Genomic DNA, 21,619 nt, shown 5'->3' on the forward strand with positions numbered 1-21,619 from the left:
TTGTGTTCGTGGCACTTGTTTCTGTGTCCTAAATTACTTAGTCATCCCCACCACAGTGTTGAAGATAGAGAATCAGAGTGTTAGGAAGGTTGAATAAATCCCCCAGAATCATTGAAAATCAATAGGATACCTGCCATAGAATTACTTATTTTTTCTGCTGTGATTTTTTGTTTCTTTATCCTACCTTGGGTTCCTTCTATGACCTCAAAGCTTTCTTGCAATTGCCAAATATAAATTCAGGGACTTCAAATAATAATTTCTGCTAAAATTTGAATTGGTTTTAAACTGACATCAATGAGACTTACATATCCTTATGGCATTCATATGCTTTTCTCTCCTATGCCAACTTGTCACTATTTCTCAGGTGATTTGAATGCAAATCAATGACACCTTTTTATTGGCATCTTCTTTGACACTTATGCCGACAACTTAGACTTCAGGTGACAGCATTAATACTGACGGCAGCAACATAAAGTCAACGGATGTCTTTGCAATAAAATGTGGATTTCAAATTTATTTTAAATAAAGGTGGTAAGAGAATTTTTGATTTGGGTTCCTCAAGAGATTAAAATAGACAGTGGATAAATAATAACACAAATCCCAAAATGAAATTTTAAAAAATGGATAAGAGAATTCAAAAGAAACATTGTATAAGGTTATTCTAAATCAAACATGACCCAATAGGAAATAAAGAATAATAAAAGGAAGACAAAGTAGATGAGAGGAAAAAAGATTTAAAAAGCGTCAGAATAAAGGCAAACCAGTTTGGAAACTATACTGTTATCTTTCCTTTTTCATTTGTTAATTTTAACATCTAAAGGCAAATCTCAGTCTATTTCATGTGACAATAATGGCAATTTTGTCTTTCTCACCAAACATTAACTGTACCTCTTCACTCTCCCTCTTCCTAAGTCAGACAAAGTATTTCCACGTTGTACTACAGGAGAGGGGCTGTGTAAAAAATGGGATTTGAGAAAGCCTAATAGTTTTATAAAAAAATCAAAATCTAAACTTTACAATATTTTTATTCCTTAGGTGAGTCAAATGGCACTGTTTCTATCAGAAGCATAATTGAAATCATCACCTATAGGAATGTATCTAAAAAAATACAGAGCATACACACACAGAAAAATACAAAGGTCTGTACTCCATGCCACAAGATTGTACAGAGCTGAAAGAGGTCCAGGGAGTGCAAAGAAATCATTATTCAGGGAATGGATGGGGCTCAGATATGTGGATGCCTCGTTAATTGAGCAGATGTTGTTTGGACACTGTGGTAAGCAGCACAAGGTACCCCCTCAACAACCGAAGATGTCTACATCCTAATCTTCAGAACCTGTGAACATGGCAAAGAGACCTGGCAGATAGGATTAAGTTAAGGATTTTGATTTGGGAGATCATCCTGGATTAATGTAACCACCAGGATCCTTGTAAGAGGTAGAGGGAGATTGAAGAGCTACTCTGGTTTTGAAGATGGAGAAAGAGCCAGGACTGCAGGAATGGACACAGCCTGTGGAAGCTGGAAAAGGCAAGAAAACAGATTCTCCCCTGGAGGCTTTAGAAGGAACACAGCACTGCTGATTTTTAGCCTAGTCAGATCCATTTCAAACTTCTGACTTCCAGAACTATAAAATAATAAGTCTGTGGGGTTTTTTGTTTGGTTTTTTTGGGGCTTTTTTTGTGGTACGTGGGCCTCTCACTGTTGTGGCCTTTCCCCTTGCGCAGCACAGGCTCCGGACGCGCAGGCTCAGTGGCCATGACTCACGGGCCCAGCCGCTCTGCGGCATGTGGGATCTTCCCGGACCGGGGCACGAGCCCGTGTCCCCTGCATCGGCAGGCGGACTCTCAATCACTGCGCCACCCGGGAAGCCCAGTCTGTGTTGTTTTAAGCCATTAAACTTGAGGTAATTTTCTTCTATAGCAACAGGAAACTAATACAGGGACTATAATGAAATAAGCACGGAGGACACAAAGATGAATCAGACCCCATCAATAGATTAAGGAGATCAGTGTGCAGTGGTGGTGATGTGGATTAAACAGTGACAACACACTGTTTGAAAAGCATGCACAACTGTAACAGTGTGATAGAAATAGACTCTGACCCAGTAAAGGAAGCATCTAATTCTAGCTGGGAGAGATGAAGTGGGTTTCCTTACAAAAGACAATGCTCAAGATAAGTCTCAAAAGATGGGTAGGGTCCTGCCTGGCAGACAAAAGAGGGAAATTCATTCCAGGCTGAGAGACCAAATGCCTGCAAAAATCAAAGCACTCAGACTGGAAAATCCATATTCGAGTGAATAAGAATTTGTTTAGCAAGTCTCAATATTCTAGAAATAAAGGAGCCAAAAGTTTTTATAACTGTTAGAGGTAGTTTAGGGAGAAAATGTTATCTTTATTTAAATAGAAGTTTTATGGAACATTCAAGTTCTCATCACGATATGGCAGGAATGCTTACTTCACATATGTGAATTCATCTAAGCATGTTTGGCATTTTATACCCTGACTATAAGATCTCCAAACTAAAAATACAGATAAATTAAGAGGACTCAAGAGGAAAATGAGAATAAACAGATTGATACTGGAATGCCAACAGAAATTAGCAATTGAATTTGTCCTTATCATTTAGCTCTCTGTTAAGTCTGCAAGTTTCTTGATGGCAAGGACTGTGGTTTTTTTTTTTTTTTAAGAGGGTATTAAATTGTTTATTTATTACACATGATAATGGATGATACACAAGCTTCATTCCCATCTATATCTGGTACCATAATCCAATTTAGATATATTGCATAGGATGTGCCAACAATCATATATTAATAATCAAAAAACTCCATGACTTGGCTTGGGTGACCCTTTTCACGGTGAACTCCAGGTCACAACACAGTAACTGTCAGTTCAACTACACCAAGGTTTCAGAAGACAGTAGCTTCTCCACCAAAGCAGGTTGTAAATAAATTTTGAATGGAACCTGGCATCACCCTGAAGGAATGCTACCTTCACACTCTTGGGGTAGTTTACCAAAATGGCTTCAGAGTAGACTAACTTTACACAGCACATTTTAAAAAAAGACACATTTATTCAGCGTCATGATCAGACTATTACATTTAGCAATCAACAGCACGGGTGCAGAAAAAAAAAATCTATATTAAAACCCTTTGTTGGAATGCTTTACACTTTCCACAGAACAGAAACAAATAACCTGTTATACAATTAGTCACAAATACAGTCCTCGAGTTTTTTTTGCCCATACACATGAGTATTGTCTAAAACATGTCTTCTTTGTAGCAGCTAGGCCCTGCCACCACTGTGCTTGGCTGAGTTCACAAATCTGTTGTAACCTGTAGCTTCCCTGTCACTTCTCTGGCTCCCCTCTCCTGCTAAGCTTTGTTTCCTGGCAGTAATCAAAACCTTCTGCCACTGCCATAGCTGCTGCTGCTGCTGGAACCACAGCAGCCACCTCGGTTTTGGGGTTTGGCAAAGTATTGGCCTCCACCACCATAGGGGCCAGAACTTCTGCCTCCAAAGTTTCCTCCTTTCATGGGTCCAAAATTTGAAGATTGATTGTTGTAACTGCCAGAATCATTGTAGCTTCCACCACCTCCAAAATTGCTTCCATCATTACCAAATCCATTATAGCCATCCCCACTGCCACCATATCCACTGCTACCACGGCTGCCACCAAAGCCACCTCGACCACTAAAGTTTCCTCCACGACCGAAGCTGCCATTCCCACCAAAACCACCTCCATGACCACCACCAAAGTTTCCAGAACCACTTCGACCTCTTTGGCTGGATGAGGCACTAGCCATCTCTTGCTTAGATAGGGCTTTCCTTACTTCACAGTTGTGGCTATTCACAGTGTGGTATTTCTGAATGACAATCTTGTCTACAGAGTCATGGTCATCAAAGGTTACGAAAGCAAAGCCTCTCTTTTTGCCACTGCCTCGATCAGTCATGATTTCAATCACTTCAATTTTCCCCCCACACTGTTCAAAATAATCTCTTAGATGATGTTCTTCAGTGTCTTCTTTAACCGTAGGTTCACCACCACACAATCTGCCGGTAATTCCAGCTTTTTTAGGTGATTTCATCATTTGAAAGGACTGTGTTTTACATTTATCTCAGTATTCCTCCAGTCATATAATGCAATGCTTATACACTGGATGCACAGTAAACACTTTAAGAATCAAACCTTTAACGTGTGCAGTAGACCGTCATATAGTAATCATGATCAGAGGTGATTTTCTCTGGCACATAAAAACAGGCTAATGGTCTGAATGGAATCTCTCAAACTCTTAAACTTGACACGACTATATATTACAATCCTTTTTCTTAATTTCACTAATTGAAATTGAGTGTACAATGAAGTTGTGAAACAGACAAAACATGGGAATTATAAGGGAGATACTATATATTCAGCAATTTATTTTATATCCAGTTTCTTTGTAAATTTTTCTTTTATAATTTACCATGTTAAGTAAGCACTGGGCTAGCACCACCACCACCTCTTCTAAGACTGTGAATTATGTTTCCCAGAATCTCCTTCCCTGTAGTGTTTTGGCTTAGAGTTTATCAATGAGAGGAACTCCCAGGAGATTTGCAAAGTGAAAATAAAGAAGAAGGACAGGAAATCCATAGTAGCTTTTCCCACCCACTTTGCCACAGAAGACTGAAACAATTGGTAACATCATATCAGAGAATCTCAAGAATTACAGCAGCTTCCTGGTGAGATGAGAGAAACATCTAGTTTGGCATTTACAGCTGAGATCTTTGGTATCAACTTTACTAATTTCAGGAGCAGCTTCTCTGACCACTACTTCCCCAGCATTTCCACAAGTCATTAACCCCCATTATATATGTTAAACTCCTACATACATAGTACATACATAGTATGGCTTCTGTTTCCTGATTGAACATTGTCTATTAGAGTATTTATGTATACTTTATCTAATATTTCCAGCAGCCCTATAGGGTAGGTGCTTTTTAAATGAGCTAAGTGAAGTTACTGGACTCCTCCACTATTCCAAAGATTTTTTTCTCAACCAGTGAGTTGCAAACTGTCGAATTCAAATAAGTCTGACTTCACTCTTTGCTCTTAACCCCTGTACCATGTAGTCACATGTGGCACTGAGCTTTAAAAAGAAGGTGTGAAACTTTCTCTGTGAGAAAGATTCCAAAGAGCACTTAGAAACAAGCCTAACTACCCAAATAAAAGTATTTTATATTCAAGAATCAACCTTTTTTGAGGATAGTCTTCTCTAATACTCACTCATATCCAGACTGTCTGAGAATGGTCTTGTTTTACCAACATATGGCTTAAATATCCTTAGCTTCCTAATAAGAACAGACACAGACACACACACTCACACACACACTTCCTTGTAAAGAAAAATGAAGCAATCAAAAAAGAAATACACACTCCCACCTCCACATCTGTATCCATATCCTCTTTCTGCACTTTAGTAGGGACATCTATCCAAAGCCAAGTCTTCCACTTGCCCATTAGTGCTCATCCTGTCTCACTTACTTAAGATAATTTGCAAGTATTTTTTCCAATTCTGTGGGTTGTCATTTTACTTTCTTGATGGAATGCTTTGAAGCATAAAAACTTTAAATTTTGATTGAATCCAACTTGTTTTTTCTTCCGTTACTCATGCTTTTTGGTATCACTTGTATGAATCTTTTGCCAAATTCAGATCATGAATATTTACTCCTATGCTTTCTTCCAAGAGGTTTATAGTTTTTGCTCTTACATTTAGGTCTTTGATCCCTTCTTATTTAAATTTTGTTTGTAGTCTTAGATAAGGGTTCATTCTTTTGCCTGTGGCTGTCCAATTGTCCTAGCAAAATTTGAGATTTTGCTATATGTGTACTAATTTGGAATTTTTATATCTTCCTATTGAAATAAAGTACTATTTGTATACAGTTTCCCTCTCTATCCTTAATGATGCTTTTTGTTATCACAGACTATATGGTTTGATGCAAATGGTGACTCACACTTTATTAAAGATTTTATATTTATCTGGCAAATCTTTTTTCATCCTTTTAATTTCAACCTTTCTGTATCCTTATATTTTAGTCATGTCCTTTTTTTTTTTTACGGTACGCAGGCCTCTCACTGTTGTGGTCTCTCCCGTTGCGGAGCACAGGCTCTGGACGTGCAGGCTCAGCGGCCATGGCTCACGGGCCCAGCCGCTCCGCGGCATGTGGGATTTTGCCGGACCAGGGCACGAACCTGTGTCCCCTGCATCGGCAGGCGGACTCTCAACTACTGCGCCACCAGTCATGTCCTTTTTAAATGTCATGTTGCTGGGTTTTCTTTTTATCCAATCTGAAAATCTTTCAACTAGCCAATTTAGTCCATTTACATTTATTGTGATTATTAGTATATTTGGACTCGATTATATAGCCTTCCTTGCTATTTTCTATATGTTCTATTTTTTTCCATTATTCTTTCTTTTTCCTTCCCTTTTCAAGAATCAATTCATGTTTTTGTTTCTTTTGTTTTGTTTTCCCATTGGTTTTCTCATATAATGGAGATGGAATCAGTGTGTCTCATTTACTGAAATATCTGCAGAACCTGGAAAAGTGCCTGCCACTTGTTAGTTTCAAATAAATAGTTATTGACAGTTTGATGCCTAGAAAGCACTTTGGTTCCATTTCTATTTAATGAGGAAAGAGGTTGATGCTCTCTTTAGTGGAAGTTTTCAAGGATTGATGTGCAAGACCTCACACTAAAAAAGGAAAGAAAGAGTAATAAACATGCATTCCCTTAGGTTTAATGAATCAGTTTATCTGTATTTTATAGCAGCCTTTAAAAATACAGCACTATAAAAGAATCATATATTTTAATCCTTCATCCAGCCCTTTTTACATGTGAGGAAACTGAAAAAAAGCGAGGTTATGCATGCCCCTTAAAAGCAAATGCTGGGAATGCTCCTAATTCATGCCTGGGAAATTAAGTATTACCTTTTCTTTTGGTTAACTAAGTTGTTCCTTTTTTATTTAAAAATAAAATTAAAATAAAATAAGCCAGGGGTGCTGATCTGTGACAACTGTAGGTGATCTGTCCTGTGGGATCACTGGCAAACATCACCTTCCAAAAATTCTAGTGCTAATGATTTCTGTGACTTGACTCCAAACACTCACTGTGGTAAAGGTTTAGTGTTTGTAAAAAAGAAGGGCAAAAAGGAAATAAAACACCATCCATGTAATTTTCCATTTGTGTACTCTTGACTTCATTAAAATTGCATACTGATCCAATCCCTTGGTTTTGCTAATAGCTCCACAGAGGAATAGTCATTACTAGAGCATGAACACCACAATCCATTTTCTCTGATTATTGTTTTGTGATATTGCTAACTTGACAGCTCCTGCTGAACATGGGCTCATTATTTTGTGTCATTGTTTTGGGAAAAGGAATATCAAATGAGCATCAAATTAACTTACAAAGAGGCATGCAGCTGATGATAGACTAGCAGAAGGAGTAGTTTTTCTCCAGGAGTGGTAGAGAATAGCCAAATTAAAATGGTAAGGAATGAACTCCTTGACTCCTAGAAGATACCTTCTCTTTCAAGACTCAAATCCTCAGCAAGTTTTTTATGTGAATCCATAATGACATAACCCCCATCCCAAAAAAGGTGGACATGCCCACTTTCTTTTCTATGCTCTAGGGTCTGTCTTTATCTATCTATCTATCTAGGTGCCTATGTAAGTGTCATCTATCTGTCATCTACCTATCTATCTTCTATCTACCTATATTTAACTATCTACCTAGATATATTTCTAGAATCTCATATATAACACTTATTTTATATACAGGTACATCTATTCTAGACTCTGTTTTTGTCATCTAATTGTTTTTAGGGAAAAACAAACAAACAAAAAAGCCTTGCAAAATCAGGCCCCTGCCTGCCTCTCTAACCTTAATTTGCTGCTTTACCCTTTGCACTCTACTCTGAAGCCATACTTATTTAGGCTTCTCAAATGTATCATATTCTGTACTGCACCAGAGTTGTACAGTTCTCCCCACTCTTCATGGGAGCTATTCTAGTCAAACAGCTATTTTTGACTTCCCTCCATTTTTTTCTCCTTACTCCCCATCTCACCCCTCATGAATTCCTATTTATCATAGAAATCTGCTTAAGAAAATTTATCAAAAAAGCTTTTGTCATATCTCACCCCATTTACACAAGATTAAGTCTCCTACAGTATTCTCCTTCATATCATTTATCACATTGTAATTCCATGCTCAATGTCTGGTACCCATGGATTTGGATTTTAGGGGGATATGTTTGTTTCCTTCAGCCCTATCTCCCCAGTAACTCTTTAGTGCCTGACACATAGTGGTTCCCATTAAATATTTGTTGAATCAGTGAATAACTATGGCATGTTTTTTCTCAGCTGGGTACCTCTATTTTGTTTGGTTCCTCTGCTTTGAATGACCTTTTCCAACATTTTGTTTACTTGTTCTTTATGATCCAGCTTTGGCTTCTATAAGACTTCTATAAGGATCTATAAGACCCTTTAGCATATGAAGGGCTCCTAGAAGCGTTAATAGTTTTGAAGCCCAGTGTTTACCAAACTTGTTTGAACGCCACATTTTTGGTAACTATTTAGTGACATTTGGGACTCAAGAGCCTAGACAGTGAATTAACCAGAGAATGCCTAGCCTGATGGTTTCAGGAATTTTAAATGGTTGGAATATAAAGTTTTGTCCTTGAATTACCTTGTACTATCTCATCTGTGCTGTGCATGAGCCTGTCTTACTGTTCATGGCAACTCCATAGAATTCTACAGTTAGCAACTGACTTCATGCTAGCCTTGCTTCTTCTGCATTTCACTTTCTTGTCTTCCTTGCTAGAATCTGGTGACTGCTGGGGAGCTGGCCACTGCTACATTCTGATTGAACAAGAAAGGTGGGCAGATCTCCCTCTCTGCTCGAGGCCACCCTTGTGCCATTAAAGAGGGGGGCTTTGCTCTGTCTGCAAGCAGTCCCAGGAGCTGGCTTAGCTGCGTGGGAACCAGCCAGTCTTCCTTCTCTCTTCTAGGAGAACAGCTGCAGGTGCCCAAGCACTGGGCTGTTGACAGGCACATTACCATTTCTATTAGGAAAACATTTGTCCCTTGCTTGTTACATAAACAAATTAAAACCTAAAGATCCCCATAGGGGGTCCATGGTGAAAACCATGTTTATTCACCCATCCATAGTGAAAACCATGTTTATAACTTATTGTCTTTATCTGTCTCCTACTGAGTTAACACTTCTTATTGTATGGCTCTAAATTTTTTTTTAATCGTTTACAGTGCTTTATAAAATACAGAAATTAAATCAACCATCATTCCAACACCTAGCGACAATTACTACTAACAAATTTAGTGGCATTCCTTACTAAAATGCTTGTGTTTTTAAACATTTGCCTCACTGTATAATTTCACATTTTGCAAATTTCATTTAATCTCATTAGTACGTTCCCAATCATTCAGTAGTTTTTGAAACTGTTGATTTTAACAGCTACATAATATTCTACCCTAACATAATTTCTTTAATTTTTCCCCTGTTGTTAGTCATTTAAGTGATTTTTATATTTTGATTATTATTAAAAACCTGAAGTGAACACACTTATAGATAAATGTTTGATGATATTGTTGGGATAGATTCAAACAAGAAAAAATTGTTGTGTCAAAGGTTATGAATGGTTTTCGATATACAGACTTACAGATTTCCAAAATGTTTTAAAGACCAAACACAAACAATACTGTATGACCGCTCTGTGCCCTACAATTGCATTTCCTCACCATATACTTACTAAGCACCTAACGTGCATCTATGTGCTGGGCTGTGTTAACCCCCTGCGGTGGTCTGTGTCCCCCAAATAGCCTTCTACCTGCTGAGAAGCATCTGCGTGGTAGCCACACCTCCCTGCCCCTGGAACTAGGGGTCAACTCACTGCAGCCTCTCACTCAGCCACCATCACTCCTGTTGCCTGGAACCTCTGCCTTGCACTGGACCCCTCACTACCCTGCCTGCTACCTAGCCTTTCTTGGGCAGGGTTGCAAATCAGCCCTCAGGCTGAACTCCCATTCATGTCACAGGACTGAGGGAACTGAGTCTGGGGCAGGCAGTTCGACTCCAGATTCCACTACACTGAGAAAGATGCATAGAACAAAACAATCAAGGTCTCTGTTCTAACAACGCCTAGAGCCTAATTGGGATGGTATGTATAAAACAAAGGGACATATGAAGCAAATAATAAAATAAAGTATAATGAAGATATAATTAGGAAATTAATAAGTTGCTGTTGTTGTTTTTGCCAAATTCCTAGACCAAAAATATCAGCTCATTATTATTTTTTTTTTAACAACTCCATTGGAGTATAACTGCTTTACAATGGTGTGTCACTTTCTGCTTCGTAACAAAGTAAATCAGCTATACATATACATATATCCCCATATCTCCTCCCTCTTGCGTCTCCCTCTCATCCTCCCTATCCCACCCCTCTACGTGGTCACAAAGCACCGAACTGATCTCCCTGTGCTATGCAGCTGCTTCCCGCTAGCTATCTATTTTACATTTGTTAATATATATAAGTCCATGCCACTCTCTTACTTCATCCTTACCCTGCCCCCTCCCTGTGTCCTCAAGTCAATTCTCTACATCTGCGTCTTTGTTCCTGTCCTGCCCCTAGGTTCTTCAGACCTTTTTGGGTTTTTTTAGATTACATATATATGTGTTAGCATACGGTATTTGTTTTTCTCTTTCTGACTTACTTCACTCTGTATGACAGTCTCTAGGTCCATCCACCTCACTGCAAATAACTCAATTTTGTTTCTTTGTATGGCTGAGTAATATTCCATTGTATATATGTGCCACATCTTCTTTAACCATTCATCTGTCGATGGACACTTAGGTTGCTTCCATGTCCTGGCTATTGTAAATAGAGCTGCAATGAACATTGTGGTACATGAGTCTTCTTGAATTATGGTTTTCTCAGGGTATATGCCCAGTAGTGGGATTGCTGGGTCGTATGGTAGTTCTATTTTTAGTTTTTTAAGGAATCTCTATACTGTTCTCCATACTTTCAGCTCATTATTTTTTTAATTGGATTATTTTTATAGCTAATAATTGGTTTCACATATTTTTTAAATCTCCCCTATAATTTGTTCAGATCCTTTATAGATAGAATCCTATATATAGAATATATAGATTTTTGATTGACTAAATTTGTTCCTTATAAATTAATGACATTACCCTTTGTCACATGATTGCAGCAATTATATTTGTTTGCCAATTTATCTTTTGAGGATAATATTTGCAATTATTATGTGTGGCTTTGATTTTTATACATTCAAATATCTAAATTAAACATTTCAATCTTTCCTCCATTATTATCCCATGCTTAGAAAGTCCTTATTCATTTCATAATAACTTAAAAGATGATGTTCTGCACCTATGGTTTCCCAGACATTTCTTCCTACTCAGAAGAGCTTGTTGTAAAGTATGGTAGTCATATTATCAGTATAAAAACAGCTAGTATTGAGAACTCACTCTGTGCTTTATCTCATTTAATTCTCTCAACAACCTCATGAAGGGAGTATTATTATCTGCAGGTTACAGGTAATAAAAATGAACACAGAGAGATTAAGAATTTGGCTCAGGGCCAGACACTGAGGCTGGTTCGAAAGCTTGCATTTTCTTTTTTTCAGGTTTACATACAGTATGTTGCTATTGGTCATTCTTACTCCCATTTGTTTAACTGTGTACCATCTTTTCTTTCTGGGAGATTTTTTAATCTAATCTTTTTTTCTTTATTGTAAAATCTCAAGATGATGTGGTTTGATGGATGTCTTTCATACTGATCTGGGCAAACAAAATTTAAATTTGAAAACTTCCCTCCTTCAATTGTGGAACCTCTTGATTACATCATTTAAAATAGCATTATCTCCATTTCTTCCTGTTAATTTAGGCTTTGACCTTGATTTTGGAGGTTTTTTGAAATATCCTGAGACCCCAGCCTTTAAATTCCCATTTGAGTGAGGCACTAACAGTCACGCAGGAGATTCAGGTACATGACATGACTTTTTAGCAAGTGGATAGACAGCATTGCAACGTGATCTAGCAGAGGTACCTCTTTCCTGAGGTGACCACAAATGTCAGCCACCTCAAAAGTGAGAAATGTCTTTTTCTAGAGCAGTCACTCCAGAAAAATAATACTTCATTTTCTTGCTTTGGTGACTGGAAGGGCACATATTTGATGGCCTCTGTTCTTGGAGCAGGGATGACAAGTGAGCCCAACAGTCTCATGATTCTTGTGCACATTTTCACTTACTCCCTGCATCTTCAATAAGCCTCACCACCACATTCCAAGCCTTGAGTTTAATTTCTTCAGAGAACAGACATCTTCTACCTGCTAGGGTTGGGGAAAGGAGAGTCACTTGGCGCTTTGCTTGATGAGGAAGAGATCCAAGGTTTCACCTTCACTGTAGACAATCAGTCCCCACTTGGGTCTTAGATCCAAGACTCAGCCCACCTCACACGCCTCTGATGCATCCAAATTTCAAGCTGTTCTGGGACCCTCTGGAGTAAATCATGGCTTTATCTTTATTCCTCCCTCCAGGCACTTAGGTTTTAGCTTTCTCTGTTCTACTAGTCGGGGAATAAAAAGTTATTAAAATAAGAACTACTATATAAATTATTTCTTTTTTTCAAATAGTTGGAGAAAGAGGTCACAGGTGTGTTTTTAAAAATAATTTATATTCTGAACCATAGAAAACCTTTGCCCCCAAAAATGCATAGAGATTTCTACTTATTGTTGTATGTGGTAGTTGCTAAGGGAACCCTACCCACTCTATCAACCATCCTTTGACCAGATAACATTTTTTAAAAGGAAAATTTTTATTTTATGTTATGGTAAAAATTAACATTCAAATACTTGGATGGTTGAATAAGAAGAGCAAAACTGAAAAATGAAAATTGATACAGGAAAGACATAAATGATAGGAAGCTCTATTTTTCATGGCTCTGCAGAGCATCTTTTCAGAGCTGGGTGCATAGTTGGCCCTTAATCACACTGTGAATTGGCCAAACACTATTCAACAACAAAATTCATTTTTTCTTGCTTGTTTTCCAGGTCTGTTCTAAAGCAGGCATTAGAGGCTATCAAGTCCAGAGCTCACCCTGATCAGCACTTGAACAAACTTCTTAGAGGTGATCAACATATCTTTCAGAACACTGAGACCTCTCATAAGTGGGGTAGAGAATTTATCTCTCTATTACCATCAAAAGCATTGTTACGTGTCTGTGTTGCAATGCTTTGCTGGCTAAAACATGGTAAATAATAACATTTCTCTGACAGTATATTGAATTAGTTTCATATACCCTATAAAGAACATAGGTTTTGGAGTCATAAAATTGTATAAGGAGCCAAATTCCACTGCCACTTAGAAGCCCTGTGACTGGATAAATGAGCCTTTCTGAGCTTCAGTTTAGCTGAACACTGTAGATAAGGGTAATAACAATTTGCACTGTGTCCTCTGAATTCCTACTCCATGACCAGCACACTCCCCTATATTCTCAGTATTTTTTCTGAAAGGTCCCTCCACCTCCTTGCTCTAACTGAATGCTGGCCATCTCCCAGGAATACTTGCTATCAGGTAGAGGTATCTATTTTCACATATTCTTTAAGCTCACACCTGGATAGTGGGTGACCAGCTTCCTCCTGTCCAGACACTACCATATCATTGACTCCTCCCCTTGCTCTTCTAAGAGCCCTTCTTACTAGGAGGTCTATCCATGCCATTAGCATTTAGCACTTTGCTCTCAACATCACTGGCTTCTACTGACCTCCTTGTCAATTCCCTTCCTTTATTGATTCTTCAAGATCTGGGTCACAATCTCCTCACACCTTTCCTGACAGTATTTTAAGTAACTTTAATATTTATAAGAACAGCTCTAATACCCTGACTTCTCAGCTCCTTGAGCCCTTGATCTTCTCCCAACACCATTTTGATTAATCTCTCAGGATGCTTTTAATTACTCCTGTGGCTCAGCCAGAAGAGAGGCTAGCGCTTGGGGAAACAGGGATGAGAGCCAATGATAGTGACTGCTTTGTGCCAAAATTGCATGTGTTAAATGCAGAAGAATATTTCAAAAGTAAAAGTAATTTCAAAACAAGACTACTTGGCTCAACTACAACTATTCTATTTTTGACAGGTCTTACAATCTGGGTACAAGATCAAGAACTGGGGACACAGGAAAACACGGACCTGTGGAACAAAAGTGGCGCCTTTCCATGGGTAGAAAACATTTTGTGAGGTTTTAAATAAGTCATATTTATCTCTTGAATTTCTCATGGAACAAAACTACAGACTGTTATGAATTTTAACCAAAAACGTGTATTCTCTTTTGTGAATTTCTCAAAACAGAATTCAACTCTGGGCTGCTAATAAATCAAAGAGAGATAAGTAATAGAAAATAAATACAGTACTCTCTTGGTATCTCTAAATTGAATACCTCCTATAGAATCTACAAGATCCACGATGTACAGTAATTTGCAAGGTGGTTAATGAAACCTACCTCATAAATCTCTTGTAATGACTAAGTGCAATCGTGTGAAGAGAATTGCCAAATTTGAATTTTGACCATGCCAGGCTTTTGTGCAAATGTGGTCTCTTGGGGTTGAATGAGCTGAGCAAATCACAAGGAGCCACCTCTCAAAGATTTTTGCTCTAGAACCTGAGAATTTGACATTCCACCTTCAAAATATACCCTGAATTCAACCCCTTTTGCTCACCTCCACCACAGCACCCCTCATATAGGAAGAACCTTTCTCTCTTGCCTGGATCAGGGCAGAGCTTTTTAGCCGGTCTCTTCTCTTGCCCACAAAAGGTCTATTCCCCAGATGGTAGCCCTAGAGATCCATTTACAAATGTAAATTTGATTATGTTCTCTCCACTCCCGCCCCAAACACGCACACCTCAAAATCCTCCAGTGCTATCCCATCACACTACAGAGAAAATTCCAACACTTTATCATGACTGATGAGGACTTCTCCCTGGCCTGGCCTCTGGCCACCTGTTCTTCCTCCATCCTTGCCATTCACCACACCTGACACTTTATGATATGTCTCGATTTGTCATCTCTCTTACCCACTAGCTTGTAAAACATTTTGGCACAGGGAGTTTTTGGCTGTTTTGGTCACTGCTGTAAACTTGTGCCTTAAAACAGTGCATGGCACATAGGAAGCACTGAAAACATATTTGTTGAATGAATTAATACGTTTCCTAAATTCAGTTTCACGGCACATCAGCCATATTCTCTGGTGGTTACATTCTAGATCCAGCTCTCACCAGAAACCATCTTACCTCAAAATACAAAGTCCTATTGCTACTGCTGGTTTTGTCAAGTAGTCTTATAGAAACAAGACTTTCACCTCTTTTAGACCCTCAATCCATTGGCTCTACCACTTACGCTAGACTTTACATCCTCTTGATCCAGCTTTAATTTAAAGATCCATCAATGTAATCACTCCTTTGCATCAACCAGCAGACGCTTTATGCTCCCATTACACTCACCCAGAAAATCCACAGGCTGAGATCCAAAGGTTTATCTTTTTGTGTGTCTACATTCATGCAATTAAGTTTTGCAAGAACAAAACCTTATAACTGGCCAGTTTGGTATCACTACAAATTCTTGATCTTCAAAGGGGTTCTCAGTACTTCCTAGAAACCCTGTGCTGTTTTTTTTTTCTTTTTTTAAGTACGAGTACTTTCCTACTCTCAGCAAGAAAGATTTCACGTCTCTTCTGTCCTTTCTAATCTCCTGCCTTCATTAATCTCCTTTCCACTTTTAGTTACTATTCCACTAATATCATATTCCACTGAAATATTAGTCCTCACAAACTAATGTGCTACAAATTTTCATGGTCAAATCTATAAACCTAACCTGAATCTGTCCCCATCTTCTCCTTCCTCCTCTTTCAAAGGAGAAATACCCTGCAAAGGTTAATGCCTTCCTCTGTTCCCCTTATCATACTTATCTCACCTTTCCAGGGCTCTACTTCCTTGGTTTTCTCTTCTCCTGCATTACTGCTGTTTCAACTGGATCATTGCAATGAGAGTAGAAATGCACTGCATAATTTTTCACATTTAAATATAGCTTACTTGCCTCCATATCTTTTTCTAGCTACTCCACCATTAATCTACTTCCCTTCCTGAAGTTTTGGAAGCAGTTTTTTTTAAAAACTCTTTTTCTACTGCCTCACCTCCCAATCACTCTCCTACACACTCCGATTGGAATTTAATCCCCATCAATCAAAGATGTTCTGGTCAACATCACATCCACTACCCTATTGTTAATTCAGATGGAGGCTTTCTAGTACTCATCTTGTTAAACACTCTTGTCCGCTCTCCCATACTTCCCTCTTATCTCTCGCATTCTGTGAAACTTTCTCATTTTTCACCTGGCCACTTTTCACTTTTTTTTTTGCGGTATGCGGGCCTCTCACTGTTGTGCCCCCCCACTCCCCCCCGTTGCGGAGCACAGGCTCCAGACACGCAGGCTCAGCAGCCATGGCTCACGGGCCCAGCCACTCTGTGGCACGTGGGATCCTCCCGGACCGGGGCACGAACCCGTGTCCCCTACATCGGCAGGCGGACTCTCAACCACTGCACCACCAGGGAAGCCCCACTTTTCACTTTTTACCTTTCTCTTACTTGCTCCACTCCTCCTACCAGAACTCTAAGCATTGGAATCTCTCAGGAGTTATCCAGTGCCTCATTTGTTTTCAATGTCTCCTTCAATTTATCTTTTAAATTTTAATTTCACTTCTTGCTGTGGCTTTAAATGCTATCTACGTGCTGATAGTTAAAACTTTGTTAAGTCTAGCGCAGACCTCCCCATGAAGTGATGGTCTTAATTATTTATTGCTGACCTGATATCTGCAGCTGACAGGCTTCTCAAAATTCACATGTTCAAAAAAAGACATAAATCTGCCTCTTTGTTAATCCTCCCTATTTCTGTAAATGGCCACACTGTCCACCCAGACTGTTATTTAAGCCAAACCTCCAGGAGTCATCTTTCAAACTATTATTGTCCTTACTCATCACAACCAAGTACTGTCAACTTCATCTCTCATATTTATCTAGACTCTCTCCATCTTTGTCCATATCTACTGCTATCACTCTAGTCCAGATGTCATCATCTTTTTCCTGCACAACTTCCCTTCTTGTCTTCCTGCTTCTATTTCTGGTCCTCATGGTCCATTCTTCATACAGTAGCCAAAGTCATCCTTTCAAAATGCAGGTAGAATCATATCGCTCCTTCTCTAACAAAACCCTTTGTTGGTTCCACTGTGCTTACAGTCTTGTCCACTTAGTCTCACCATTCTCATCTTACGTCCCCCTCATCTGTGCTCACTAGGCTCTGGCCACACCTGGACTCCTTTCTGTTTCTTAAAAATATGTTCATTTTAGCCTTAGGATGTTTCCTTTGCTGTCCCTCTGCCAGGAATATTCTATCCCAAATTCTGACAGGGCTGCTTTATTCTTGTTGTTCAGACCTCAGCTCACATATCAACCCCCTGGAGAGTATTTCCTGACCACCTAAAGTTCTTCAGTCTGAAATCCTGGGTGTCTGTAAGAATCCAATATCAGGGTCATCATTTGCTTTTCCATACATAATTCGAAGTTCAATTACAGCTTATGGTATAAACTTTTGTCCACAACATAATAGGAGCAGAAATTTGCTCAAGTGGTTGCAAACTCCAGCTCTAAAAGAATTCGGGTTATAATTGCGATTTCTTGTTTTACCATTGAAACATAATTGAATCTTGACAACATGATTGTAATCAAAGAAGACCCACAAGTGCACATAATCAATGCGGCCAAGCATCCAGATGACCACATTCAAGACGACCACATAGAAAAGGACACCAGGATCCTCTGCAGTTCCATCAACATTAAGCAAGTGCAAATTAGATGTCTTCTGTGTCATTCTCTTGAGCAGCTTGGTTCCAATTGTGTTAAAAGTGATCATTGATCCCCTGAAGAACCATGGTAGATAAATTAGTTTCAGCTTGGTGTTATTTTGTATATAAACAGACTAATTCGCAAAAACCTTAGGCATCATAGATTGTGCATAATGTAGTAGACTAGCTTAATTACTTTTAAATGATCAGTGAGAAACCCAAACCAATATGAAAATAATGTGAAAATAAGAACTACAATGACAGCAATTATGAAGTAACAGTGAACTCAGTTATCCCAATCCTGTTTAACAAATAAGACTGGTTTAAGGGAGGATGGTGAGCAAAATAGCCATATGTAAAGAAGGTGGTCAGACATAAATACCCAATAAATGCTTCACTGACCAAGAGACTGACTGCAGAAGAACCTTATATAAGCTATAATATGTGGAGTCAGGCCAGACAGGAAAGAAGTGAAATATACTCAGAGACTTGTCCTCTGAGAGAACACTGGAAGCCTCCGACACCCCAGCCCACTCCAGGACAGATAGCTCTCGGACTGATCCTGTTGTCAATCCTACAATTTAACTGAATTCCAGTACTTCTGATAAGGACTTTATACCAAGGCTTGTGGGATCCTAGGATTGGGGCTGCTGTGGACTGAATGGCCCCCTTTTAGCTATACCCTATGCTGGGGTCATATTCTGAGCCCTAAGTTGGCTCCAGAGTCAAGTAGGTAAGACCAGTTAAGGTGTTGCCTCTTCATCTCTGCACTTTCACCACCAACACTCGAGAACCAAAGTCAGGGCAGTTTGCTAATGAAACAGGGAAAGAAGAGTCCACTGAATAATTCTCTTAAATCACACACACACACACACACACACACACACACACAGTTGCTTTTGTGTTAATTAGCTGTTCAACAGGGAGTTGAAATTCTCAATAAACATGTCCTGGAGCAACTACCACCTCTCCCTGTAAAATAAGTAAATAGTCTCATCAGAAAGAGAAGTTGGTGGCATCTGGTTGCCAGGAATAAATAAAATCTCCCATCTGGTGAAAGGCTTTTGAAATCCCACTTCCTGTTCAGATTGTCACTGTAACTGCAGCTGGATGATAATACCCTGAGTATTACAAGCAACCTGCTCAGATCCTTTCAGTGAAGCAGCGTCATTCAGTTTTACCAATAAAAAATGGATATTTTCTTGCTATGCTGAGATCTAACGATCTTTACTTCATAAGGTTATGACTTACCACAAACCAGATGAATAAATTAAAATATTCTACTTATGGAGAAGGCATAATCAACTGTCCTTTTCTAAAATGTATTCTATCTTATCTATTCACTATTTTTCCATGAAACAACAGCAGGAATTTGAGTGGTAACAAAAACTCTTCCTAAATGTTGAATACAGTGTAAGAGCACTCTAAATACAATTAAGTGTTTAGGGGAAAAGTGACATTTTTTCAAGTGTCATTAATTTCATTAATTAATCCATTATCTACTTTTACTCTGATAAGCTGAGTTCTCTCTGATATACCTTGTCTAAGCACCTGCTTAGAAGGTTCTAAGTCCTAACAGAGTTACTGGGAAATAGCAACACTCCCCAAATAAATGGAAACTTGCCAGTGTGTCCTTTGATTGAATCAAAGGTTAATTAACTGAGGAACAGTTGCACTAATTGGTGACACACTGTATTTTACTATTTTTCTAGAACTGATTATTTGAGAAGTAAACAGACGTAAATGACTGAGCAACGGCTAGATACATCAACTACTAAAAGATTTCCATATATATTTAATTAAATTGACCTTAAGCCTTCCTGTAATGTTTATTTCAACAAATAGCTCACTGTGTGATCACTTCTGGAATATTTGTATGACTTGAAGCACGTTTTAGGTATAATCAGCATTCAAAATATCATTAAACTTTACTGTTTGTGTATCATTAGTGTCTGTAAAATACATTACATTGGGCAAATGATAGCAAAGAGATACATTTCATTTACGTGGTTGCCATCTCACAACGCCAATTACCAACAGACTGCATTAATTATTTATCCTCTCAAGTTGGCTTTATATCAAATATTTTACCATTTATGTATATCAAAAATTGAAAAGGTAATTCTTTTATTTTCTCCCTTTCTTAGGAGAAAAATATTTAGAGAATGCAGACAAACTTCTTAATTAAATGCAAAGGAAAACTGAGATAGAAAGAAATCTTCCCCAAAAGGAGATTATTTGATAAGAACTATTTCTCAAAACGAAGGAGGTCATTTCAATCCAAATGTTGAAGATTCTGTAGTCCTATTTGCAATTAACTGAATAAAATTTAAGGTTTGTATGCCTGTCAGAATTGTTTGTTTCATTTTAGTATACAATTTTAACAAATCGATATAAACAGATGGGGATAAATCAGCTGGAACTAACCTTGACTTCAGGATTTTTTAATGGACAAGGGACTCAGTCTATAACAGGAAGTGGAAATGACACTCTGTCCCATTCCTTTAATCTGTCTTTCATATCAACCTTACTGTCAGTTTTGCTGTCTCCTGTGGATATGTACATCTCATCCACTGATCCTCTTTAAACATTCTCCTTTTCTGCAGTCATCTCTTTAGCGTGAATTAAGAAGTGACTCGTTCTTATGTATTTTAATGAATATCAGTTGTTCATACAAAATAAAAGATTTTCAAATGAAAAGGAAGAAAATAGCATTTGACTTTCCATCATTTATACACCAATAATCCAGCCTGAATTTTCCTTGCCCTTTTTCTTCCTTTCTTCTCTCTAAAACATCTCATTTAATGGCTGCTGGCCGCTCCACTGATTCTTTTTTTCTTTAAGATTTATTTTAAAAATTTTTATTATTTATTTTATTTATTTTTGCCTGCATCGGGTCTTAGTTGCGGCATGTGGGCTCTTCGTTGTGGTGCACAGGCTTCTCCTTAGTTGTGGTGTGCGAGTTTTCTCTTCTCTAGTTGTGGTGCAAAGGGTCCAGGGTGCATGGGCTCTGTAGTTTGCAGCGCACGAGCTCTAGTTGAGGCACGCGAGCTCAGTAGTTGTGGTGCGTGGGCTTAGTTGCCCCGGGACGTGTGGGATCTTAGTTCCCGGACCAGGGATCGAACTCACGTCCCATGCATTGTCAAGTGGATTCTTAACCATTGGACCCCCAGGGAAGTCCCTCCACTGGTTATTTATAGTGTTACTGAAATCAAATTTTAGTGTTACATGGGACGCCTTTTTAAAAAAATGTGGATTCCTTGGCTCCGCCTCCAGACATTCTGAATCAGTAAGTTTTGAGTGGAGCCCAGGAATCTGAAATTTTTTAATAAACATTCCCAAGTAATGTTAATGAAATAGAAAGCAGACCATACACTGAGAAACCCTGAAATAAAAAACATAAATAAATGCAACTTTTTTTTTTTTTTTTTGCGGTACGTGGGCCTCTCACTGTTGTGGCCTCTCCCGTTGCGGAGCACAGGCTCCGGATGCACAGGCTCAGCAGCCATGGCTCACGGGCCCAGCCGCTCCGCAGCATGTGGGATCTTCCCAGACTGGGGCATGAACCCGTGTCCCCTGCATCGGCAGGTGGACTCTCAACCACTGCGCCACCAGGGAAGCCCAATAAATGCAACTTTTAATTAATCCCAACTAAG

The 21,619-nt window shown here is 38.8% G+C and overlaps 1 protein-coding gene and 1 non-coding gene across 2 annotated transcripts in view; both read right to left on the reverse strand.

Moving 5' to 3' along the window:
- LOC111162914 (heterogeneous nuclear ribonucleoprotein A1-like) overlaps positions 1 to 4,103 on the reverse strand; it is a 357,038-nt gene extending 352,935 nt beyond the window's left edge. The window contains exon 1 of the mRNA XM_022551217.2: positions 3,197 to 4,103. Within this exon, the coding sequence (XP_022406925.2) occupies positions 3,399 to 4,091 (693 nt within the window). The 5' untranslated portion in view covers positions 4,092 to 4,103 and the 3' untranslated portion in view covers positions 3,197 to 3,398. The remainder of the gene's footprint in view (positions 1 to 3,196) is intronic.
- LOC115804132 (small nucleolar RNA SNORD65) lies at positions 4,013 to 4,093 on the reverse strand. Its single transcript, XR_004024983.1, has one exon. It is a non-coding gene; the product is annotated as a small nucleolar RNA SNORD65 (small nucleolar RNA).
- Positions 4,104 to 21,619: the final 17,516 nt, after the last annotated feature.

The sequence above is a fragment of the Delphinapterus leucas genome, chromosome 14 (genome assembly GCF_059928025.1).
Source record: "Delphinapterus leucas isolate spDelLeu-1000000601 "Yukka" chromosome 14, BTC_Dleu_Yukka2, whole genome shotgun sequence".
Taxonomy (NCBI): Eukaryota; Metazoa; Chordata; class Mammalia; order Artiodactyla; family Monodontidae; genus Delphinapterus; species Delphinapterus leucas.